This window comes from Tenrec ecaudatus, chromosome 14 (assembly GCF_050624435.1).
Source record: "Tenrec ecaudatus isolate mTenEca1 chromosome 14, mTenEca1.hap1, whole genome shotgun sequence".
NCBI classification, from domain to species: Eukaryota; Metazoa; Chordata; class Mammalia; order Afrosoricida; family Tenrecidae; genus Tenrec; species Tenrec ecaudatus.
Window position 1 is genome coordinate 121,792,183 of NC_134543.1, and position 27,062 is coordinate 121,819,244.

Consider the following 27,062-nt stretch of genomic DNA (forward strand, 5'->3'; position numbering starts at 1 on the left):
GCTAATCACGTTGTAAGTGAACCTTTCCATATTGTTAACCCCTGGCCTCCTGGTTGTTTCTGAACAAACTCAACTCTGACAGTTTCAAATCTCCGAACTTGTGAGTCTCCATGAGGGCCGGAGTTAACAGACCTGAGCAGAGTGGAATGGACTGAAGGGGACACACTCCTGGTTCATCTAGGAGGGGCAGAAAAACTCAACTAGAGAGTGAGGGAGCAGCACCCTTCTGAGCTATGTGTTGCTCTGCACTGAGGAAGCTAAAGGGCTGCTGGAAGGCAGACAGGAGAGATGTCAGAGATGGTAAAAAAATAACATGTGCCCCACCGCCCACCATGATGATCCCAATTCTACCTTACAAATCTGGCTGGACCGGAGGATATACACAGGTACAGATATGAACTGGAAACACAGGGAATCCAGAACAGTTAAACGCCTCAGGTCCAATAGTGAAAGTAGCGATACCAGGAGGGTAAGGGAAAGGTGGGGGAAGAAAAGGGGAACCAATCACAATGATTGACAGACAATAGAAAAGTGGGTGAAGGGGGACATAGGATAGTGTAAGACAGGAAAAAATAATGATTTATAAATTATCAAGAGTTTGTAAGGGAGGGAGGGGGAAATGAGGAGCTCAAGTAGAAAGAAAATGTTTTGAGAATGATGAAGGCAATACATATGTACAAATGTGCATGACACCATGGATGGATGTAGGGATTGTGATAAGAGTTGTACAAGCCCCCTGGATTACAAGGGTCAGAAGCAAGATAGGGAAGACGGGAAAGGAAATGGAGGAAGACATCAAGATTAGGAAAAACAGAAAGCCCCAAAGAAAAGCGCAGAGAAGAGAAGCTAAAGGGGAAAGGACAGGCTGCGGGGAGGGAGAGTGGAGAGGAAGAGAGAACGCAGACCGGGAGGAAGACCCTGAGAGACTCTGAGGGCAGCAAAGGGGAAGCCATGGCTGCACAGGGGTCTGAGGGCAAGACTGAGCGTGCGGCTTCTGCCTCAGCACAGGCTGGCTGCGCGTCCAGTGCAAGGGCTGAGGTCAATTCTGCGGACCCTAACCCTGCTGAGGATGAGACATGAAAACCCTGCAATCTCTTTGGCCACTGAGAATGGGGAAAGGTTTTAAAAAGAGTAGTTGAGGAGGTCAGTGTTGGAGGACACCCCCCAGAATCTGCCTCTACCCTTCCAGCGTCCCTACGTCGTGTCCACTGGACCCCAGGCTGGAAGGGATGGGCTGCATGTGCATGTATCCCCTCTGCTGTTCGCTGTCATGCACTTCTGACTCCAGGCCACCCACATGTGGCCAGCAAGACTGCTCTACAGGCTTCTGAGGCTGTGGCCTTTGGAAGCAAATCACCAAGCCTGTCTTCTGAGGCAACTATGAGTGCCTTTGAACTGCCAACCACCAATCTTTCAGCTACTAGTTGAGCACTCAAATGCTCGGGCCACTCAGGGACTCCTCTCGTAGTCCTATGCCACTAAAAATAGCACTGGGTGGCTCTCTGTGACTACTGGCTCACTAAGAGTGGATCAACTCAAGTTTCCCTCACCCACTATCTTCTGTCTTTTGGGGGCACTTTTTTGGTTTACTATTATCTGAATCAAGAATCTCCCAGTCTGTATGACTCTGGTAATCTTTTGTAATGGTAACACACTGACTTAAAAACTGCCATAACTTTTTAGATTATGCCGCTCTAGACTCAACTGATAAATGTTAAGTCAGTGGCATTGCCTATAAAAGTATAATGCATCTAATTATATCTACTGGAGACAGTGAGGCTCAGTGGCAACATTCTTGTCTTCCATGCTGGGGCCTGGGTTTGATTCGCAGTCAGTGCACCTCAAGCATTGCTACCAATCATCCGTCAGTGGAGGCTTGCATGAACGAGCTTCAGGAGAGCTTCCAGACTAAGATGAGGAAGAAAGGCCAGTTGATCTGCTTCAGCAGCCAGCCAATGAAAACCCTCTGGATCCCAGGGGTCTGTTGTGCATGCGGAGAGCATGAGTTGGGGCACAATTTGATGACGAGGACAGCAACAGAGCAACTATACGGAAAGTAAACATTGTGAACACTTCCATTGTGCAATCATCTATGTGTGCATGCCTCTATGTGTAATGAAAGAGAGCAGGGATGGGGACGGACTAGCAGTGGAACAAATAAGGAGTAGCACACGAATCCAATGAGACCCGCCAACAGAAATCTGTTAAGTGCAGCTGAGCGGGAGATGCAGGTTATGCTGTTTCCCCTGACTTAATACCTAGGGTTCGCCATAAAGGAGATCTGAGTTCAAGTGGGCTAGGGCCTAAGGAATCATATTTGAGGAAGAAACATTTGTTGTATGCATTTTACACTGTGACATCTACGTGGAAAACTGATCTGCTCTCTAAACCACCCGACTCACAATAAAGAGTTAAAAAAGAAAAAAAGGAAAGTCATTCAACTGTTATTTCTGGAAAGGATTCTGTAGGGGCAGTAACAATAATTGTACCTCACTGAGCGGTGGCCCAGTGGGTGCTAATCACCAGGTTGGCAGTTTGAAGCCACCAGCTGTTCCATGGGAGAAAGAAAAGGCTCCTACTCTGCTGAAGTTGCAGTCTCAGAGGCGCACAGGGCAGTCAAATCCTGTCCAACAGGTCACTGTGAGTTAGAATTGACTAAATGGCAGTGACCTGAGAAATATTTTGTCACATAACATTTGACAAAACAAAAATTAGACCTTAAGACTTTAGTGGCACTTTTAATAAAGTCCCCCATTCACTAAGTATTAACACTTGCTTGTATGTATATACATATATATACCTCATCGGTTTTAGTAGAATGTTTAACTCTATAAATTTCACCAAATATTTTATGAAATGAAACAGGACCACAGAAATTACAAAAATTGCCGTCACCATTAAAGATGGATCTTCCTGTGCCTACACAGATTCACAGCCTAGAAAATCCACAGGGGAGGTGATACCATTGCTAGGAGTTAAAACTGACTAGATGACAGTGGGAGTTAATGAAACAAAGGAAGCACAGGGATTACATTTGTGGACACAGCACCCCCATACCCTCACTGGGGAAGGCAACAGATGTTTCCCCAGGTGACTTGTGAATCTGATACAAATAGAAGGTTCCACTGACATGAAGACCAGACTCAGCAGCACATCTCTAACCTCTCTATGGATAAAGGTTTTAGAACGCTGCTGTGGTAAAATATGCCAAATGTGAACATTAGGTAGAAATATTGTATAATCAGCAAAATAGTACAAATAAATAACTAATGAACATTTCATTTTTAAAAAAAGGAATCTTACCTTTTGTTGTGCTTTCGGACTTACTGATTTAGGTGGGAAAGTACAAGGTATTCTTCCATGATGGACATGATAGGGTAATAGGAGACCAGGGTCTAATGGGACCCAGGGAACCGAGAGACTGGAAGGTACAGCAGGCAGGTCAGCGTGGGCTTTGTACAAATTGTATGCAGTACGAGTAACTTTTCCATCAGAGGTCTTGTAGATCAACAGCGAAGAATCTTCTGCCGCATGAGACAACAGGTAGGAACCTTCCTGCAAGCTAAATCCATACAATACGACTCAGCTCACAGGCTCACTGTGCCAACTTCAACAGCACTTTCTGAAGCACAGACTACCAGTGACACTGAAAACAATGGTGGGAAATGGAATATCACCTCTAACAATACTTTTATAATAAAAGAAATTTAGAAATAATTTTAGCTATTTTCTTTAAAAAAATCATTTTATTGGGGGATCCTACAATTCTTATCACAATTCCTACATACATCCATTGTATAAAGCACATTTGTACCTTCGTTACGCTCATCCTCAAAACATTTGCTCTTCACGTAAGCCCCTGGCGTCAGCTCCTCATTTTTCCCCCTCCCTGCTGCTCCCTCCCTCATGAACCCTTGGTAATTTATTGTCATATCTTACTCTGTCGACGTCTCCCTTCACCCACTTTTCTGTTGTCTGTCCCCCAGGGAGGAGGTTATAAGTAGATCCTTATAATCGGTTCCCCTACTCTACCCCGCCCTCCCGGTATTGCCACTCTTACCACTGGTCCTGAAGGGATCACCTGTCCTGGATTCCCTGTGTTTCCAGTTCCTATCTGTACCAGTGTACATCCTCTGGTCTAGCCAGATTTGTAAGGTAGAATTGGGATCATGATAGAGGGTGTGGAGGAAGCATTATTTTAGCTATGTTCATGTCTTTTGGTCAACAAATTAAAAATTTTTCCTTGAAAGTCCACAATTTGATTATTTTCTTTTTACTGTTATATCAGTCAATTTGTAAGAAGAGATGTCAATAACTTACACCTGTAAATAAAGTGGCAGAAACAATCATTAGGAAAACTGTAAGACAATATGAGGTCCTACTAGGATGGCAGTAGAACAAGGACCCGTAACAGCAAAAGGCCTGGCGCCGTACCACCAGCGGCTGTGTGGCACAAAGATGAGGGTGGTTTCTACTTGCATTAAGAGCTACACTGCTGGAAGCCTGCAGAAGCAGGTATGTACTACTTCTGGCTCACTGTGAGTCAGAATTAACGTGATGCCAGTGAGTCTCAGTTTTGACCTACTATTTATGGAGCCTTGGTGGCATAGTGGATACACATTGTGCTGCTAACAGGAAGGTCAGCAATTTGAAACTACTAGCTGCTCTGCAGAACTAGCTTTCTAGTCCCATAGAGTTAGTCTTGGAAGATCAGTTCTACCTATAGGGAAACTAACTATGAGTCAGAATCTAATCGATGGCAGTGAGTTCTGAAATTACAGTTGTTCGTGTGCATTTTCTCAGTGAGTTCCCCCAACAACCCTACAAGGCTAGTATTATTAAGCCCTTACCAGAGATGAAGATATGAGCATTAGAGACTTTAGGCAATTTGCCCAAAGTAGTGATTCAAGGGCTGAGATTGAAACCCAGGCCATTAAATGTCACAGGATATCCCCTTCACTAGGATCTGAGTTATTTAAAACAACAAATTCTATAATTTTCCTTCTTCTTTAGAGAACTTAAGGGATTCAACAAATTATCATAAAAAGCTAAATGGATATGTTTTTTTGGGGATTCCTCCTCTGAATTTAAGTGCTAGGGAGGATATTAATTCTCTCCCACAATACATTATTAAAAATAAAGAATACTCATACGTTATGTGGATAGACCTACAAGCATAATCAATTGTTTTCATTGACTTTTCAAACAGAAAAGTAGCAAGTGTTGACAAACGAGGGCCACAGAATTATTTTTGTGCTCTAGGCAATCTGCCTCCCCAACCCCCACATTAAACAAATAGTAACTGATTTGGTAATAGAAACAAATAGCTTCTCAATGAAATCATTTATCTAATGACCTTGACTAAAAGATGTAATTCTTTTTTTTTTTACAGAAAAATACATGTGACTCACTGAAAATAATGAGACACACTATATGAATGGCCACAACTCTGTGTGGCAGAAGGAGGGCCTCTCCAAAGCCTAAGTTCTACACCCAGAGCCTGGGGATATATTATATGGTATAAGGGAATTTGGGTAGCAGATGGAATTAAAGTTGCACCTGATTTTAAAATGGAGAAATCATCCTGGATTATCTGAGTGGTACAATGTGAGAACAATTTGGTTTGCTTTTGCAATTCTGAAAGGGGAAGAGGGCCATGGGACAGGAGTGAAAGTGGTCCCTGTGAGCCAGAAACGGTAAGACTCGGAGCCTACAAAGAGGAACAAAGTCCTGCCAGCACCTTGATCTTCCCTCGGCTGGACAGATCTGAAAGTTCAGAAGTACTGGACAATGCCTGTGCAGTGCTTTGTCACTGCAGCGATGGGAAATCACGACATTTCAAACCCACTGGTCCATTTGCATGTAGGCACGTGTTTCACCTGAAGAACAGAACACACAACAAAACTTCTACCACAGAATCTCCGAACTGACAAGCACCTGAGAGACTCGTACGCTGAACGCCACCACTTTACAAATCAGGAAAGTAACATCCAGTTGGATAATAAATTAAGTGGACTAGAACTTTTGAGAAACGGAAGCTCTGAAATGGTTTTCTGATTTATCTTCTGGTAAAGGCATAGCAGAAGAAATATTAAAAAGTTCCTATCGTGAAACAGCTTAATGAATTATGATGCAAAGACTATATAATTTAAGATTCACAAGTCTTTTAATTATTAGGTATGTGTTGTACCCTTATCCTGTCAATCCACGTAATATATGGTAGCACTGACTCCTTCCAAGTCCATGTTCTGATCATAACCTGAGAATATATTGTCTTCTATGGGTTTGTAGAGGTGCGAATATGGCAGGTGGGTAGATGATAAAATCACAAGTGTCTTACTAAGTGAGGCAGAGGGAGCCACCACTGCTACAGAAGGAAAACGAGAAATGTGTTGACAGGAGCAGAGATTGGGTTGGGGCAATATGAAGACAGAGGAGCTGTAAGAGGGGACGCTCCCCCACCCCAAAAACAAACAGAAAAAAGCTCCAGGGGGTGACCTTTCATAGCACGTGTTTTTCCAGCTAGTACCTCGGGTAGTTTATAAAGATGACATGTCCTTGACTCAAGTCTGAGGACTATCCGGGAAGGAGGGACAGTGAGCTGCCCCTGACAACAGCTGGCAAAGGCACTGGACCCCAGCTGGAATCGCCCTCCACGAGGGTCTGTGGGGGTTTCGTTCTCCATCCATCTAATTTGAAACCAAGATCCAGGCTTCTCTATTTGTGTGCACATCCATTGGCTCAAGTTTGTTCCAAGACCACGCTCTCTAAGTGGCAGCTGAAGGAACAAGTATGGGTGTGTGTGAGACACATAAATCGAGGTACCCAAGAACCAGTGGAATTGTGCTGCATCAAACAGAGCTTTCATAGCGGGCAATTTCCCCACGACGCGAGCACTGAGCAACTCGCTCTGAGTTAGTGCACCCAGGACGCCACCCGGGAAGGTTCTCTCTGGTCACAGTGAAATTTTTTGCGAAAGCAGTTTTGCCTAATACTTGTTTTTAGTGATGGCTGATTTAAGAGAACATTGCGTGTGGCTGTGAAATGTTTCTTGTTCGGGAAAAATGCTGCAGAAACTGTTATGATGTTGAACACAGCTTACAAGGACCATGGTATGGGAAAAACTCAAGTGTATGAATAGTTTTCTCAAGGTGAAATGTTGATTGACACACCTCATTCTGGAAGTCCATCAACTTCCCAAACTGACAAAAATGTTAACTTGTAGTGCATTTGGAGTTCATTTCACCAGGTCAGACTGTTAATCAAGCTTTCTATTTAGAGGTTTTGAAAAGATTGTACAGCAGTGCGCAACAAAAAAGGCCTGATTTGTGGCAGATGGGGTACTGGTTTTGCCACCACAAAAATGCACCTACCCACGCAGCCATCTCAGTGCACCAGCTTTGGGCAAAAAAAAAAACAACCCAGCATGCTTCTGCCCCATGTAACTGACTCATCTGTCCTTGCTCTGTGTGACTTCTTTTTGTTTCCATGAATGCAGAGGGACATGAAAAGTCAGCGATTTAATAATGTCGAAAAGGTGAAGAAAAAAATGAGGTAGATGGTGTTAGCCATCCAAACAGAGAGTTTGCAAAACGTTTCCTACATGGGAATTACAGATTTGACAAATGTATTAAGCATAATGAAGAGTAACTTTGAAGGTGATGATTGCTTTGTAAAAAAATTCAAATACATAGCTTAGAAAAAAATATTTATTTGATCAAGGGGTCACGAGGGTGGGGGAGGTGCAGGAAAGGAAAAAAGAGGAGCAGATAGCAAGGGCTCAACAGAAAGTAAATGTTTAGAAAATAATGATGGCAACATATGTACAAATATGCTTGATACAATTGATGTATGGATTGTTATTAGAGTTGTAAGAGCCTCCAATAAAATGATCTTTTAATATATGTTAAAAACAAAAAAATCCTGGTTTTGGGGGGTACCTCCTTGGATAAGCCAAAGAATATGAGGGGGCTTCAAAATATTTTGAGGACAAATAACATTATCCTTCAATTCTGTTTTTCTAAGAGCTTTTGAAAACCTATTGTGCAAGTGGTACTAGAAATTGGGATTAAAAAAAAACCCAGAGAAATAATTCTCTCCCATTAAGACCAGCACGAGAAGAATCAAGCCAGACTGACACTGAGGCTCGGCCCAGTCAAGCTTGCTTTGGACTTCTGACTCACAAAGCCGGCACGGCTTCAGTCTATGGTTTTTTAACCATCACATTTACAGTACCTTGTCACATGCAGCACCAGTGTGAAAGAATACAACTGTCTCACAGGAAAATGCAGTGCACGCCCACTGAAGGTAAAGGCCATCACAGATGGCTTCTCCACTTATCTCCGTAAACTGGATTCCAACACAATTTTAAAACTATTTTGTATTTCTAAGTTGTTTTCCTAACTATGCATGTAAAACTTTAAATTTTTAATGAATTTTATTCAACAAAATGAGATAGATCAAAGTAATGTTCAAAAATACTTACCCTCCCCCCACCACAAACAAACAGACTTACCTACTTAATTTCTTTAGGATGTGTTGGAGGATGTTAAATAAACTTGAAATCCTGTAAAAATAAATTAATATAAAATTAAAGCACACGAAACAGCCCTCAATAACAAATGGAAAAAGAACATGTCAAACTCAGAATCTCAAAGCTTATGTCTATTTGGTTTAAATTATAAAACTTATTTTTCTTTGCCATTTTTTGTTTCTCTCCATAATCATAAAAGTATTTAGCTTTTTGCCAGAGGAACTGTACAGAGATCACCATTTTATGTTCGTTCACGTTGTATACTTTGAAACTTATTCAGAAGGGTTTAGCAGAATTCAGCTGCAAGAAAAGGATGCTTTTTAGAAATGGTGGTAAATTCACTTCCAGAGAAACTGATGGGTGCACTAAGTTCTGCTGACGGAGAAGCTACTAGGTGGCAAATCAGAGGCTAAAATACAAAAGAAATCTATTATTTTATATATTTTATTAATATTCTAATAAGATTTATTCGTTTTCACTCAGAAGCTAGGGCAGGGAGCTATAGGGCATGTGAAAACTTTTTTATTCACACAAACTACGTTCTTCTTAGGAAAAGCAGTCCCCACAATGGAGTGGACATCTGTAAACACAAGCAGGAGTCCTCAAGTTTAAACCTGGGCCTTTAGGAAACCTGTGCCAAGCTCCAAGGCGAGCCTTAGACAGCCAGCCAGTCGGCCTCATAGGTCAACTGTATGTCTGGGACAAGTCACCTTCAAGTCTCAATTTCCTCACATCGAAAACGGAGAGCCTTTCCATGCAAGTTGTGAGATTTAAATGAGATAGTTCTTCAGAAATCATTTTTCTTTTGGATTTAAGCACTCAAAGTTCTGAGCATAAAAACCTAATTTCCCTCTGTTGTCTAATAATCCTTGGTAAATGGACAAAGTTTTAGATGTTAACTCTCAACGCCATCAAATCACTTTGACTCACAGCCACCCTACAAGATAGGGTACAACTGCTCTGTGGGTTTCTGAGACTGTAACTCTACGGGAGTAGACAGCCTTGTCCTTCTAGTGGCTTCAAACTGCTGACCTTGCAACCGCATTGCAGCCCAATGCATAACCACTATCCGAGTAGATAATCAGGGAGCGAAGAGAGGGTAACTGTCCGGCCCCAAACCTCCCCAGTGAGCCACTCTTATTCTATCTCCCATTATCTTATGTAGAAAGGCTGTTGTCCTAGCAACACATTTAACTTGGAGATGATTAACACGGTCGCATTTGGGTAAAGGGAAGCCTCAATGTATAAAAAGCCTTGAAAATAACTTAACCAATATTTAGAGATAAAGGAAAAACAATCGTATTAGTAAGCTTTTCTATTGCTACCACAAAGTAAACTTTCTTACTTGAGAGCTGACAACTTTTCTTTTAATTCTTCGGAGGTAATTTCCTCAAGCAGGAAGAGTTTTGAAGTAAATGCGTCAATATGCCCTAACACAGAATATCAAAGTTAAAAAAGTACTGCAGTATTTAAAAACCCAAAATCTAATGAGTTATTTAATTTCCTTAAAAGATGTCTTTATAACATATTAATAATGGGAAAATATCTTTAAATACATTCTAAAAGAACAATAAAACTTATGTATGTAACGTATTTAAAAGACAAAATATAATATGTATTCATTATCACATATTTGCTAAATGGTCACATACAAAATTCACCTCTAAGGCCAAAATTTAAGAATAACAAGTATTAAAATATTGGTGTTTCTAATAGCAATTAAAGTTACATAACAAAGGAATTTCTTAACGAAAAATGTGCTATTGCCAAAGGAAGCCAATAAGGCCAATATTGGTCACAATCTGTTGCTTCTCTCATTCTTCGGGAAAAAACAGTGGCTTATTATTTTTAATTGAAATGGTCCATAGGATTTCCGAAGGCTAAAATAAAAGTCTGTTGGAAAAAGTCTTACTTTAGTACAAACATGAGATAACTCTAGAATTCTCAAAAGACAACATAGCAAACTTCCTTTTAAAAAAGTAATGTGTATACTCCTAACACAGGCAGTAACACAACACTGGGGCCTTGGGGTGTACCAAGGAAGATTGCCGAGAAAGACAATCCTCATCACATGTTCTATGGTTAATTCAAGTAAAAATAACAGAGAGGTTATTGTACCATCAATTGCCCTGAGTATAACCTTTCACCAATGCTAAAAACAATACTACTTTTGTTTTTATTTTTAACTTTCAGTATTTAATTATTAAAACAAGTTCCCTGGGGAGCTGACATCATTAAGCATTATCTAACATCTCATTTTCATATCTAGCCCCCTTTTATTCATTTGCTCTGTACACATAAAAAGATTTACAAATATTTTTAAAATGTGTGTTCCTTCGAGGACAACAAATCCCCTTGCTCCCACGCCCACTTGCTACTTTCCTGTGTCAAGCTGTGGCTTGGCCTCTGCCTTTCTCAGCCTCACGAGACAGTGGTGCTTCCACTAATGATGACATATTTTATGGGAGCCCAGATGGCGGTGTGGCAGACGTGGTGGGCTGCTTATAACCTGGACCGTTGGTGATTCAAATCTCATTAAGATTTTCAATCTTGGAAGCCCTATATAGTGTCTTTGTAAGTCAGAAATGACTTCTTGGCAGTTGGGTATCACACACTTCAATGGTTTAATAACCGGGAAAAAACTCACACTCACAGCCAAGGTGTCAATGCCGACTCATCGCAAAGCCCTGCGGGTTTCTGAGACTAACCGTTATGGGAGTAGAAACCCCGGGCTTTCTTCCATGGAGCTCCTGGTGATTTCAACCTGCTGATGTTTCGGATTATAGCCCAACTCATAGCCACGATACCACCATAGGTGTAGACAACTCCAGAATTCAAACTAAATCCACTGCCATCGACTCTATTTCAGCTCACAGTGACCCTACAGGACAGAGCAGAACTGCCCCGTGGGCTTCCAAGGCTGCCACAATCGAGGGGAGGAGAAAAGAGCTGGTGGCTTTGCCCTGCTGACCCCGCGGCTAGCAGCCCAATGCAGAACCCCTATGGCACCAGCGCTCCCTCGGAAGTACAGGAAAGGGGGATCAAGTACAACTAACATTGTAATACGCACATTAAATATATCTTTGGGGATACTCGTGAACAATTCTTACCTTTCCAAAGGTATCTCACAAGAAGTACGTACTATTGTATATGTCAAATACAGGTAGTCAAACATAAGAGGGGCCTCAGAAAGTTCATGGGAAAGCAGAACGAAAGGACAATGGGATTCATCCCCTTCCCTAGGAATTAGACACACATGCGACGAACACCAAGCGAAGTGCTAGGACAACATAGAGCATCAAGGAGTTGACCATCTCTGAATTCTGAGGCTTTCTAACCTGTGGGCCTCAAGTGAATCATACATGTGCTTGAGATGTTTTTCTCTTCAGTCAGTCTTGGTCTGATCATTGCTCGTCAGCCATGAGCAATCTCTTCTGTATCAGTGTGTGCTCTATACTTTTAAAAATGTGCATCAAAGTTGGGAAGTAGTATCTTATATAATACTAATACAAATGAAGTACGTTTGTGAATGCATAAAAACCTAAAACAAAACACTGCTATGGAGTCAATTCCGACTCATAGCAACCCTACTAGGACAGAGTAGACCTGTCCCTTGGGGTTTCAGAGATTTTAAATATTTACAGGAGTAGACAGCTTCAATTTTTGCCCCCATGGGTAGTTGATGGGTTCGAACCACTGACCTTGTGGTCCGCAGCTCAGTATGTAATGCACTATGGTGCCAGAGGTAGTCCCTCGAGCAGCAACAGTGGGACAGTATGATGCACATAATGTATATCGGACTCTAACTTGAAGATTGGTCAGTTTTGCCATTCTGCTGGGTATAAACGTGAGCCATCTCAGAAACGAGATCAGAGAATCCAACACTATCAAGAAAAAAGGGCCACTAGCAGAGTGCACGTCAGATCTCTGCCTGAAGTGGCGCAGGCAGAAGAGGCGCTAGGGGCCGCTGTACTGAGACCATGAGATAAAGCAGAGGAACTAACTGTGCACCAGAACAGCAGGTAAGCTTCCTGTCCTGGGGGACGAAGAACAGACCAAGGGACCACAAGGCCAAGAAACCAAGGACCAGAGCAGGACGAGTCTTCCAGGACGGCAGAGACAAGGCTCTGTGGACAAAAATAACTGTGTGCTCAACACTTTCCTTCCCTAATAAACTCCACAGTCACGAGCATTGTCTATGAGTTGTGTGTGGCTACTGCAACACATTATCAAGCCCAGGAGAGAAATAGAATGTTTGGGAGAGTCAATGTCAGAATAGGGCAAAGGAAATTGGAGTGGAGTCATGTCTGGTCTCTGCATCACAGGAATCGGCCTTGGGCAAATGTGGCATTAGATTTCCCTTTTCCTTTGCCTACGACCCATATGCTATTTCATCGGGTCAGAAGGGAAGTTTGTACTTTATGAAAATGTTCATAGTCAATATAGCAGGGTATCTGTATGTCAGTTGTCTATAACACAGATATGTAAGACCGGAAGGTGCATACAGAAGATGGGATAGGGCTCCCTGGGAAATTTCTGTAGACAGGTACATCTTAAGGCTCTTATGGTGCTACATGATAAAAGGAGTACTAGAATCTCGAAGAGAAAATGTTCATAACAAAGCAACAAAAAAAGCAGTACAACTATCTTTTTTTCCTGAGATACAAGAGCAGTAGTTCTCAAGTATGGTCCCTGGACCAGCAGCATCAGCATCAGTGTCATGTGAGAACATACTAGGAATCCAGACCAACAAACAGATGCCAGGGTCAGCGATCTCTACTTACAAAGTTCTCCAAATGATTGCGTCGCACACTAAAGTTTAAGAACTACTCAACTAGAATCCTGTAACACAAGACGCTCTTCAGTTAAAGGAAATAATTTGTTTCCTGAGATAGGTCACTTATACCTCATAAAATATATGCCTAATCTGAATCTTTAAATCATGTAGGTCATCTCTACCTCTATTGGTCATTAAAAAAAAAATCTTTGTAATGACCATCAACCTAATTTCTGAGGAGAAATGATCTTGAAATTTCCGTGAAGTCTTGAGATTATGAGAATGGACTGGGGAGATGTGCGATCAAATAGTTAAACAGAGGAGTGGCTAGCAGTGGTTGGATGTGGAAAATCCAGGTCACAGCTGAGAAAGAAATATGGAGCACTGAGTGCATGAATGAGAGGGCAGGAGCACATGGGAATCTTCAGGCTAGATTTTACAATTCTAAGACACATGAGAAGAGTCCTGGTGGCACAGTGGGAGCATGCTGATCTGTTAACCACATAGTCAGCAGTGCGAAACCACCAGCCAGTACTCAGGAAAAAGATGAGACCAACATGTTTTGAAATGATATAAAAATATACAATGTATTAGTCATGCTTCATTTTCACTTAAGTCTTAGTTTAATAAATAAATACTGTGATGCAACTATGTGAAGTGTGTATGTATATATATATATATACATACCTTAAAAAAAAAAAAGGAATTTTACCCCCGTAGGTATGTATTTGAACTTTTTTACAAAACAACCTTATCACCTTCAAAGTACTCTCCGTTACACTTAACACATTTGTCAAATCTGAGATTCCATTCTTGGAAACATTTTTTAAACTCATCTGTTGGGATGGCTGACAGCACCTTCCTAATTTTTTTCCCTCACTTTTTTTTTTATCCAATTCGGCGTTTTATTTGTTTCGATGCATTACATCCCTAGAAAAAGAAGCCCAGGATTTTCCCTCCTGTGTGTTTCCGCCTGGCTTCCTCGTGGTCCATGATGCCGGCGGAGGGCGTCAGCACGATGAAACCGAACTGCCGGGAAGGGAGCAGGTTGTTCTGCCACTTTTCTAGATCTTTGAGCTGCACGTCAACTCTAGGGCTGATCACTCCGCACTTGTTTAATCTTAATCTGCCCGTGAGAGTCACTACAATTTTCCCAGCTCTGTGGTCATCAATGATTTCAAATTCACCAATGTAGCCGTGCTTCACCAACACAGTAAGAAACGGGACAATGACCTTGGAGCACGGCCTAATGAGAACCTGGCGCTTGCCTCTCTTCTCGGCATTATTGATGCTCTTGAGAGCGTCGGCCAGGACGTTCATGCGCACCATGATGGCGGCACGGAAAGAGGAAGCCCCTCACTTTTTCTATGTCATCAGATTGCTGTCCTTTCCAGCCCCTATGCAACTGTGGAAACAAAAAGAAGCCACACAGAGTGAGGTCAGGTGAATCAGGTGTGTGAGGCAAGAGAGGCACGATGTTTTTAGCCAAAATCTGGCACATGGAGGTGGCTGCATAAGCAGATGCACTGTCGTGGTGGCAAAACCTGTCTTCCATCTGCCACAAATCAGGCCTTTTTTTTTTCCCTGTACACTGTTAGGCAATCTTTCCAGAATCTCTGAATTGAAAGCTTGATTAACAATCTGAGCTGGTGGGATGGACTCCAAATGCAGTACGAGTTGACAGTTTTGTCGTCTGTTCGGGAACCTGGTGGACATCCAGAATGAGGTTTGTCATCAATCAATATTTTACCTTTTTTGAAACGAGAAAACCACTTGTACGCTTGAGTTTTTCCCATAGTGCTGTCCTTGTAAGCTGTGTTCAACATCACAACAGTTTCTGAAGCATTTTTCCTAAACAGGAAACAAAATTTCACAGCCGCACACAGCTCTCTTAAATCAGGCATCACAAAAAACAAACAAACAAAAAAAAAACCCAACTAACTTTGAGGAAAACTGCTTTCATGAAAAAATTCCTGTGACCAGAGAGAACCTTCCCAGGCAGCGCCACTGGGTGCACTGACTCAGAGCGAGTTGCTCTATGCTTATCTAGCAGGAAAATGCACACTTCAAAAGCTCTCCTCCACCCGGCACAATTTCGGATTTTCGAGGGGGCTTCCCCCTTGTATAAACAATGATTCTATGATCGATAGGGAACAAGTTTATCATTGCTATCATTACTAAAGCATGATGTTTTTATAAATACCATCCATCAGTTGCACAAAGGTTTTAGCTGAAATTTTTCTAGTAACTGTCCATCTATCCTAATGCTATTCAGGTTTTCTTTATTTTCTAAAAGATGCTGAGAGGGCTGCATTCCAATCTCTGAAGGCAGCTGCCACTCAGGGGACTCTAGCATCCACTCTATGACACAGTAGGAACTGTTCTATAGGGTTTCTGAGACTGTACATCTTTATGGAAGTGGAAAGTCTTGTATTCCTCTTACAGAGCGGATGGAGCATTTGAACTACAGATTTGCAGATAACAGCCTAAGGCTTACTCCACAGCACCACTCCATAGTTGCTGTAAAGTCTCGGGTTTTTAACTCCCAAGTCAGAGAAGGAACAGACGCCTATTGCCGGAGAATGTACTTGTTACAAGAACTAACAGTTCACAGAACCAGGCCTGAAACAACTTGAGGGCTTGGGGAGATTTTTAAGGCAGTTTTCATCCTTAATTGGATTCCAATCTTTAATAAACTTGCAGTATGATGCACTTTTGACAATAAGTGATATTCAACATTCTTCATTTCTGGCAACAAAATCAATGAACACATTTCAAGCACCTGTTTTCAAAATGCTCTTTCCATAGTATAGGGGACTTTAAAAGTTTGTGGAAAAACGCCATTATCTTTTAATTATATTTTCCTACCAACTTTGACAGTCCCTTATATTACAAAGTATCTTTCAAAAAAGTAGCTCATCCACATTAAACTCCACTTCTACCATGGAAAGGCAGATTATGTGGAAAAAGGCAGCAATACTGATATTATTAATAAATGGTCTTAAGATTCAAGGAACGATGAGCATATATGTAGAACTTTTGATTTAAAATAAATATAAGTCCAACAACTTGTTTCATTTTTCTTTTCAATTTTTTAAGTGCTGCTATAAAATAATCAGCAAACCTCTTGTGTTACATGCAAGATTGTCATGATCTCTCTCAATACCATCAATAGAAAGTACCTTATGTTTTGCATTATTATTCCTAATAAAGTTAATCTAGAGATGTCCTGTAGTGGGAAAGCACACTGTAACAACTTAGGGCACAATGTCAATCCTTATAGGATGACAAAGTAGTATTTTTTTCCCTCTCTGCGTACACAAGGATGCTCTATTGCACAACTCTGGGTGACGATTCTTGTGGGGTTTAGGAAACTGTCTCCTGAAGCCAGACGGAGATTCTCTCAGTATCGCTACAGATACTGAGGATTCCTTCCATGCTAACTGGGCAGGACTCTATAACAAACATTAAAGAGAATTCACCACTTGTCAAATGACATATGCGTTATGAGTACTACTTTTAATTTTTGTAGGGAAAATGAACTATTAAGAAATGGTCTGATATTTTCTGTGTGTATCCCAATGCTTTTGTTTATTCTTGCTTGGAACAGTAAATAGAGAATATGAATTTCAGGGTCAATTTTCTACCATTTCCTCTATCCTCCACTTTTACGGTTTCTTCAACCAAATACGGACGCCCACTTTATTCATTCTGTAAGTATTTACTGAATATTCCCTATGTGCTAGGTGCTTGTGATATCAAGTAGCGAAAGCAAAAGATAGGTAAGAAATATTGTAAGTGATGACAGCACAGAGAAACTAGGAAAGAGGAGTGGGAATATGTTTGTGAAGGTAGAAGAGCCAACACTTAGAGGAAGGAGGACTCCCATAGCCATAAGCCTGGCTCTGACAGCTGCTTCTAACTTATTAGTGTCTGTCAAATCGGGAAAAGGCCACAGAGAGGCTAAGAAACGAATGAGTTTTCAACAATCTTCTGTGATTAGGGAAGCAAAAACTGGAATTTAAGGACCATTAATGAGGTAAACTCTTACAACTTTGAATTGGGATCCTATGTCTGAGGTAGCCCAGACTACCCACAGGTTTTGTGACTGTCTATTACAGATCAGAGGACTCAGAAGATAAACGAGCTATAAAATTTTTTACAGTACCACTCTTGGCTAAGATTTGTAACAGCGAGAAGATACAAAGCAAAAGGAAGACCAGCAAGAGGAAATGCAGCATGGGGCAAAGTAGAGAGAGAGAGAGACACACAGGCAGAAGAGTCCTCCCCGACCAGGGCGCACTGCAGTTCTCCAGTGAGCTACGCACTAGCGCAGGGAACTGGTCAGAGACTCCATGTTCAAGATCGCACACCAAACTAGATTCTCGGGAAATAAAAGATATTTGGAATAAGCCACAGTGTTTGTACAATTTAGGCACACTGTACCATGTTTATGGGTTCGTGTACATTTTAAGTCAGTGTGGCCAACTGTTTGTTTGTCAAACTCCCAAGCTCCAGCCAAAGGCCAGCTTTGCAAAGAGGCCTTTCTAGAGACGGGCAGTTTCAGGTGTGCTACACTAATTCTTCTGTTCACAGGTACTGAATGGCTACACCTTAGTGAAACAAGAGCAAACCAGCCCTGTTCCTGTCCAGAGCCGAGGCTGCAATCATCTCAGTGCATGTCATTTGATTAAGGTGAGCCAGGACTGCCAGTGCTGCTGGCTGCTGGTCAAAAGCAAAGAAAAGCAATTCTATCAAAGGAAACAACTTAGTCCTCAAATCATTACTTTTCATAAACACTATCTGGCCCTAGTCTACAACATGGGGAAAAATACACAACAAAAGACAAATTTATATAGCAGTTACTAGAAACAGAAATAATTATACCTGTTTAAGAAAAAAGAATTTCCAGAGAGCTATAAACTATATATATGTGTATGTGTGTATATATATATATATATATATATATATATAAATTTTAAAAATTTAGAACCGTGGTTCTCAACCTTCCTAATGCTGCGACCCTTTCATACAGTTCCTCATGCTGTGATGAACCCCCAACCATAACATTATTTTCGTTGCTACTGAAAAACTGTAATTTTGGTATTGTTATGAACGGGTGACCCCTGTGAAAGGGTCATTCAACCCCCAAAGGGGTCGCAACCCACAGTTTGAGAACCGCCGATCTAGAGATTAAAAATACAATATTTGCAATTAAGGGCTCAACTGATGGCTTAAAAAAAAAAAAAAGAGTAGACACAGCTTAGTAAGGGGAAATAATAACAGATTTTAAAAGTTCCTGAACAGCAGTGTCAAATAGCATATAGCAAAACATATTATTAAACATAAATTCAAATTCATTAATTTGAGTAATTATCACAGTTCCTAAGGGCCCTCATGCTATAATTACATATTGCTGCTAACCGCAAGGTCAGTAGTTCTAAACCACCAGCCACTCCACAGGAGAAAGACAAGGCTTTCTACTCATAAAGAGTCACAGTCCTAGAAACCCACAAGGGAACTTCTATTTACACAAACCATGGGGTTAATGGTAGGGGAACACCATCAATACGAGGGCTGCAGTGCTTGATCTCCATCAGCAAGGGCTTCAAGTCTTCCTTAGGTTCAAGCAAGCAAGGTTATGCCATCTGCTTATCACAGGCTGTACATAAATCTTCCTCCAACCCTGACGCCGCACTCTTCTTCCTATAATCTACTCTGGATAGTGTGGGTAGATATTCACAAACTTATTCTAAAATTTGAAATGCAAAGGGCAACAGTAGCCCAAAACTCTGAAACAAATCATACGTCTAGTGTAATTAGGAAGGTGTGGTATAGACAACGAGGAAGGCCGGAGTCAGACCAACACGTATGACCTGTACACAGTGGCACTGGAGAACAGCGGGGAAAGGATGATCTTTCTAGTAAAGGACGCTACACACTGGCCATTCTATGAGGCCTCCTTTTCTATATTAATTCCAGGTAAATTATATATCTAAAAGGATGAAAACAATACACTTCTGGATGGGAACAAGCAGATTAACTTCATGACCTTGCTGTACAGGAAGATTTCTTAAGTAATGATAAAAAGTACTAACCACACAGAAAAGAGACTCCATGCCAGTTGAAAAGACACCATTAAGAGAATGCAAAAGGCAAATCACAAAACGGGTCGCAAACGTGTGTAACATACCTATCAAGAGGGCAGGCAGACAGACAACTCAAAAGAAAAACTGGTAGAAGGTATGAGCAGGCAACTCACAACCAAAATTCTATTTGAATCGAACAGCCAAGTGATTATGTAATCACATGAAAGAAGGCCCAACCTCATATATAACCAAGGAAGAGCAATTAAGGTACTCAGATATTAATATGCAAACTCGACAGCTACACTAAACAGACTGACAAGGCCAAGTAATTGGCCAGAATAAGAAGAAGCTGGGATATACACTGCTAATAAATGTGTAACTCTGAGTAAGCACAACTTCTATGGAAAACTTTGGAATTATCTTCGGAAGTTAAATGTATGCTTAACCTATAACCTAGTATTTCCAGCATTAGTACATATACTGTGTGTACACTGTACTAATACACATTTACAGGAATGTTTTTAGCTGCACTGAAATGGAAAGCACTCAAGTAATAAAGTAGGAGGAGAGTGGCAGTGAGTGATTATAAATCTAACCATGTTTGCTTTAGGTTAACAAGTGAATCCTTCATTTTTTCGTAAAATACGAAAACAATTTCATAATTGTTTATGATTAATCAATTTGGAAAAAATTCAAGGGACTGAAAAGAAGCAGGAAAGACACATTCCTAGAATGAAGGACATACAAAGGAATTCAGCTAAGCACTAAGAGAATATAGTTTCATCAGAAACTGGTCACAAAGGTAACACTGGCAGCAGCAGGGAGAGGAGGGTCTTTCTGATAACAATGACTTAGTAAATACTATCTAGTGGGAAGATGGGCTAGGGCTAAAATAAAAATCCACACGTAAAAATAAAAAGTACGCTGAGGCTCATGGAAGAGCAGCTAAGTGTAATGCATGGGATTAGGTATTGTAGTTCCTGAGGACAGTATCAATTATAGTGAACAAGTAATCCATTACACGAATTACACGAGGGGTACCCGAAGACGACTGGACTGGCGCTGGCGGAGCGGGGCTTTCATAAGACACATTTTCCCATTAGGAAAGCATCGAACAACTCACTCGAGTCAGTGCGCCCAGTGGCGTTGCCTGGGAAGGTTCTCTCTGGTCACAGTGAATTTTTCCGTGAAAGCAATTTTGCTCGAACCTTGTTTTTTGTGATGGCCGATTTCAGAGAACAGTGTGTGGCTGTGAAATTTTGTTTCCTGCTTGGGAAAAATGGCGCAGAGACTGTTGTGATGTTGAACACAAAGCTATGGGAAGACCTCAAGTGTACGAGTGGAGTTTGTTTCATCAGGTCAGACTGTTAATCAGGCTTTCTAGTAGAGGTTCTCTAAAGACTGCATTACAGGGTGGGACAAAAAAGGCCTGATTTGTGGCAGACAGGGGACTGGTTTTGCCACCATGACATGCTCACACAGCCATCTATCTCAGTGTGCCAGTTTTTGACCCCAAAACAGCATGCTTCTCTTGAGCCATGCACCTTATTTACCTGACCTCTCTCCATGTGACTTCTTTTTGTTTCTGGGAATGAAGAAGGACATGAAAGGACAGTGATTTGATGGTGTAGAAGAGGTGAAGAAAAAAGCGAGGGTGGTGCTGTCAGCCATCCAAACAGATGACTTTGAAAAATGTTTCCAAGAATGGAATCGCAGATTTGACAAATGCATTAAGTGTAATGGAGATTACTTTGAAGGTGATAAGGTTGTTTTGTAAAAAAATTTAAATACATAACTTTGGGAAAAAAATCTGCTTTTTAGGGGTACCCCTTTGTATCTACTGTTCATGAATTTGTGACCAACGCAATTTAAACCCTTAGCTATCTCATTTGAAAAACAAAAATTGTCAAAGGTCACTCCATTCAGAGATTTGAGATGTTTAAAAGATTATAACCATTTTAAGAAAATTTCAAAATAGGTTTAAGCTAATAAGCTAGTATCTTAAGAAGCTTGTTAGAAAACATATCTATATTTTAAAATAATTATACTGTACAATAAATGTTTTAATTATTAAGCTATCTTGCTAGCTATATAGGCATAGACTAAAAGAAAATCAAAACATTAGACATCACTAGCTCTATTCTGCAATTTAATTATGCAGGAACGGTGCTTTAATAGAAAGTTAGGTAAACAATCATGACCTTGGAAACACAAAACTACCTGGCAGCAATGGGTACAAGGAAGACAATGATCAAAAGTTCAACGTGGTGATGGTTACACAACCCTTTTTAATATGATTGAACGACTGAATTATATGATGTTAATTATAGCACAATAGAACTATTAAAAAACAACAGTTTGAGACTTGTGGTAGTTATAAAAACGTTGGTCAACTGGAGCAGATTCAGAGTGAAGAGGTGGAGTCTAGCCTCTCAATCAGATCATAGCCAAGGAGGCCTCTGGGTGGGCACGGCCTTCTCCTGAGAACTCTGGGAAATCCGTTATTTCCTCCTTGGAGGCAGGAGACACACACATGCTCTCTCTCTCTGCTCAGTCCCTGCGAGACATACTAGCTGACAAGATACATGGAACTACGCTAGAACCCTGGGAGCTGGAAAAGCCATGTGGAGACCTGTGTCAGCGCTGAGATGCTTACAACACCACTGGATCCACAAGACTTCCCACCCACTGGCCTGTGACCTTCCTACATTCCGCGTCACTTCATGTGTTTTGTGAGTCAGAAGAGGGCTTTATAGATTGGTACCGAACATATGGGCTAATATCAGACTTACGGACTTGATCTGGACTGGGCTGGGATGTTTTCTCAATATTCAATTGCTCTTGTATATAAACCTCTTTTTAATACACAAATGCGTGTTAATAAATTTGTTTTTCAAGTCAACCGGATTAACACAATACTAAATGTGGGCAGCTAAGCTCAATGTCCCCTTCACTGTGATTACAAAAAAAGTTTTCCACCTTCCCAGAGGTAACGTTCAAACTAAACAATATGCCAAAATCCACAAAAACAAAGCAAAAAAGAAAATACAAAACTAATGAATGGACAAGATTTTTAAAGGAGAAAGAACCAAAGGCTCTAATATAACTTACCAACATAAAATGAGCAGTTGGAATGCAATAAACTTTCAGTCCATAAACGACAAAGTTCACTTTCAGTCAGAGCTTCAACTCCGTAACAAGCTTGATATTCCACCTTTGGTAGCACATACACTGGAAATTGCTGCAATGCAAGGTTGTTCAATTTTTTTAAAGATCCACTGATTTAGTAGCAAATACATTTTACTTATGTAGCGGGGCTTCAAACAGGTTCCCAGGGATTTCATCATGGCAGACACAAGAAGAGCATATATGTCCCACGCAACAGGCACATTTCTAGTATGGTGGGATGTGACAGGCTGCAGTGCCCTGCTCAAAGATGACAGACTCCTGTGCTGCTCTGAGCGTGGGACGGCTGCCATCTTTCAGTGGGGCCCTGTTGCCTATTTCCTACTTGTCAAAATCCACTGAGAATAGATAGGCAAGAAGTGGAAGTAAGAGAGAGAACCTTGCACTCCAAATCAACATATTCTCCACATGGATGCACACATTCTACTTGTCAGGAAATACGACTGACAGCAGAAACCCTGGGACCAGTCTTATGAGACATCATTTGAGCATCATTGCTCAAAAGTTCACAACGAGATGCTGAAAGGCAATGAGTGTGAAATATAAAATTTATTCTCAAGAGGATAAAAAAGCGTAAAGATTCAGGTTTCTGCCCCTTCAAAGAAGGAGTCACATTGTATTAAGACAAATATTTGGAGAAAAATGTTTTCCATTCTATAAATACACAAGCATTAATACCTGCCTGGATACCTGTGGATGTCACCATCTTCATTAATACAAACGCTTTATTCCAGGCACTAAGTGTTGAGCTGCGTCCCTTCAAAACTATGTTGATGTCCTAATGCCACAGCTGTACCCAAGACCCTGTCTGGAAATAGGGGTTTCTTGTTGTGTTAATGAGTGCATGGGGAAGGTGGGCCCTAAACCTAAGCCCTTCTGATGGCCTCTCATTAGAACAGAATAGGCACAGGGAAACGTCATGTGGCAAGGACGGCAGATACCTGCAAGCAACCACTATCTCAACACGGCTAAATCCTCATTTGGAATGATAAGCTCCCAGACAGTGAGAAAATAAATGTCTGTTCTTTGTGGTGTTATTGCTACAGCAGCACTAGGAAACATATTATCCATTCAGAGTTTACTGGATACGGAATAAAGGACTATCTATTATTAGTTTAAAAGAGGATAGATATGTAGGGAATACAGGATCTTTGTGAAGTAATATAACTCTAGTGGTACCCACTACACTCGTGTTTTTATTTTTGTAAAAAAAATTATACTTTGAATCGAGGTCTTTCCATTTTCAGCTATGGTTAGAAAACGTTACGATTTAAAGGACTTAGGCAAAATGGTATGGTTAATTAGCACTTCTGAAATTGTCTTGAGCTTTCTTCATTCATATAATCGAGTCAATATTTCCACTTTTCCTGTTTTTCACAAAGTGACAAACTTAGTGGGCTTGGTACAATGGAGATGGTAAGAACAATTTAAATCCAATGGTATTTGCTGTCAACAGCACATAAGATGCATATTTGAACCTTTGAATGGTATAAAACAAAAGCAGAATTTCTTATAGCATGGTGATTTTATTAAAATGCAGATTCCGGGGTGGGAACCAATGTTTTTGACTTTTAACAAGTTGTACTTTTAGAAACCATACTTTGAGTAATAAGACCCTAAAATGTCGGAATTAAAAAATAAGTAAGTACAGTGATAATAGCATAATTATAATTTTAAAAGCACTTGTCTATATTTCTTTGGTAGCTGATAGTCTGCGTATAATGTATAATCTCTTATAGTACCTCTTACAGTAGATAGATGCAAGATTTTTTTTTTTAAGAAATCTACAAATTGAGAAACCGGCTCAAGGACATCTGGCTGGGTTAGAGCAGAGTTAGGAAAAGAATGACTAATAAGGCAAATTCTCTTTCTGGATAATGAATGGACACGAGAGCTAACTCCAGTTGGTTTTTTAACATAAAAAATATAAAGAATTCCTGAAAAAAAGTTACTTTGGGGGACTTTCTTTGATCATAATGCTCTATATGTACAAAATACAAGCCGTAAATCTGGTTTTAATTTCTATATGTAGTCTACTGCCATCTCCAGGAAGCCAGTGGAAAGAAAACATAAGTATTTTTTCTTAAAAATTAAAATCTTAAGTACAATCAGTTTTTAGAAAAACTAAATTTACTATTTGCTGGATAGCTCCTATCCCTGCCAAGGGCTAGGGCTGCTTGGTTCTCTGCTTCCCAATTTTTCACATACATCTTTGAAATGTTAAAAAAAAAAGAAAAATAATCTTTGAAATGTTTTTATATGAATTTCCAAGTCGCTATTTCAGTGAGCTGCTAAGCACAAGGTGAGTATTTTACACCCACAGGCAGCTTCTCGGGGAAAAGAGGAGGCTCAGCCCCCCTAATGGCTGGATAGCCTCAGACAACCTCAGGAGCAGCTGTCCTCTGTCCTAGCGGGCCTCTGAGTTGACCACAACTCAAAAGCAGTGGGCTTGGTTGGGGGTGTCTCGCTGATCCCATTAGCTATCTTCTTTCCTTCCATTTGGCATCCTCAGGATTCTTTAGTCTGGCCCTCAAATACCAATGCAAATTTCAAATTAACTGCATCTAAATAGTTGAACCATTTCTGGATACAATAGGAAATCTTGTTAACTGAGAATAGACAGTAACAGATACTAGCAAATAATTCAAAGTTACTCAGTCGGGATTTCGTAATTATGCGTAGGGTTCATGAAGTTACAGCTTAATCCGAAGTTCACATGGATCCTTGTCATAGCATTCCGTCATTTGGCACTGGCTTCTCTATTAAAGTTCTCTGAAGTACACCTCGTAGGTGTCAAGGAGAGGCTTCTGACAAGGAAGGGCACATACATGATCATGGAAAGTAAAATCTCAACAGCCATTAAAACAGAATGAATAGTCAAGGAGAAGCAGCAGAGAGATGGTTCTTGAATATCACAGGTGGAAGAAACTTACTAAAGCTTTGGCTAAAGTTGAACTGTAAGTAAGAAAATATTAAAGATGCATTCTTACCTAATTCAACCTTAAATAGGACCAACTTTAAAATGGCTTCAACCCTTTTAAAGTTCCATTCCTTTAACACCATCCCTGTTCTGGTGACGAAGACTTAAATCCTACCGAGAGTCGTAAACCCCGTGCATTAACTTATTTAATACAATGATAACTACAATGATCACAAGTACTAATTGCAATATTTAAATTCTACTCTAGGTGGGACAAATCAGAAAAACGTAAGATTTCTATTTAGCTATTCGTTGGGGCTCTCCTTTTTCCATGTGTTTTGATGAAGACTGAATTATTGCCTATACACAAAGTTATGTCTGCACAGTTACAAACCACACTCTAGCCCAGTGAATGACAAGGCCCTTAAGTCACTTCATTCGAGAATTAAACCAGTGTCCACAATCTGCTTGAGCTTTTTTTATTTAAGAGATAATGGGCATGAACCTTTGTTCTAAATATAGATAAAACGGCGGTTTCACAGGGCAAGATGTGAAAGAAACTAGCTGGCTTAGATCCAAAATAACTTCAGCTAGGTAACAAGAAACAATGGAAGGAATAAAATCTTGAAAATGCAACTCATGGCACTGATAATATAAATTTCCAAGGTGTTCATGAGCTTTCAGACACTAATCACATTAAATGATCAAAATTGGCAAATACAGTTAAGGCTGGGGGAAATTATCACACAAAGTCGAATCTTTTAGTACAGAGAACATCACTATGTATCTAAGAGAAGACTGATCAAGTCCGTAACAGTTTGGCATGTCTTCATTTCTATTATGAAAAGCACTGCTCTCAGGCACCTAATCCGCAGCCTCTTGGGCTCTAACATTTCTAGTGTGGACCAATCTTTTACTCGTTTCACTTCTTCTTGAATATGATTAAGTAGTAGTCAGGGACTTGATCCAGAACAATCAAAGTTGGAGCACCTTCATTTTTAAATTTACTCAATCCCTAGCCTAAACCAGAGACACTGTAGGGCTCACTGATGCTTCTTACTGGGTAGTGGGGTAGAAAGCGAGAGCACAAGAGTATACTACGACAAATTCTCACCAAGGGAAAAATACTCTTTTAAGTTAGAGGAAAAAATGTTCAATGTTTTTATGTAATCAATTGTGATATAAAAGTTCCTCTTTATTTACAAGAATTTAGTGGTCACACAAGTGTAAAAATCACACTAGTCTCAAAAAGAACTTCAAATTTCTAAAAGTCAAAACCAGCCAGTACTGTTCAAAGAATTATATTCAAATTGTGACAAAGTATTTTTAACTGTGGAAAAATATGTGTCAGGCCCGAAAAAACAAAAAACCAAACCAACAATAGAAAAGACAGACAGAAATTTGGCTTTCTAATACACCTAGAAAACTTTTAAATGTGTGTGCAGGCCTCTTTTCAGAATATGGGCCTTAAAATGAATCAGGAAGCCCCCACATGAGAGAGAGCGGGCTCATGTTGCCTACTGGAGAGCTAGATTCTCTGAGAAAGCAGGGGTATCA

At 40.5% G+C, this 27,062-nt stretch overlaps 2 protein-coding genes across 2 annotated transcripts in view; both read right to left on the reverse strand.

Moving 5' to 3' along the window:
* Positions 1–27,062, reverse strand: part of ICE2 (interactor of little elongation complex ELL subunit 2) — a 59,220-nt gene that overhangs the window by 2,822 nt on the left and 29,336 nt on the right. The window contains exons 12-15 of the mRNA XM_075532102.1: positions 22,511–22,640; positions 9,879–9,963; positions 8,516–8,566; positions 3,304–3,562 (exon numbers count right to left, since the gene is read on the reverse strand). Of these exons, the coding sequence (XP_075388217.1) occupies positions 3,304–3,562; positions 8,516–8,566; positions 9,879–9,963; positions 22,511–22,640 (525 nt within the window). The remainder of the gene's footprint in view (positions 1–3,303; positions 3,563–8,515; positions 8,567–9,878; positions 9,964–22,510; positions 22,641–27,062) is intronic.
* On the reverse strand, positions 14,182–15,138 carry LOC142426191 (small ribosomal subunit protein uS8-like). The gene has a single exon (XM_075531646.1). The coding sequence runs from the start codon at positions 14,637–14,639 to the stop codon at positions 14,241–14,243; it is 399 nt and encodes a 132-aa protein (XP_075387761.1). The 5' UTR covers positions 14,640–15,138; the 3' UTR covers positions 14,182–14,240.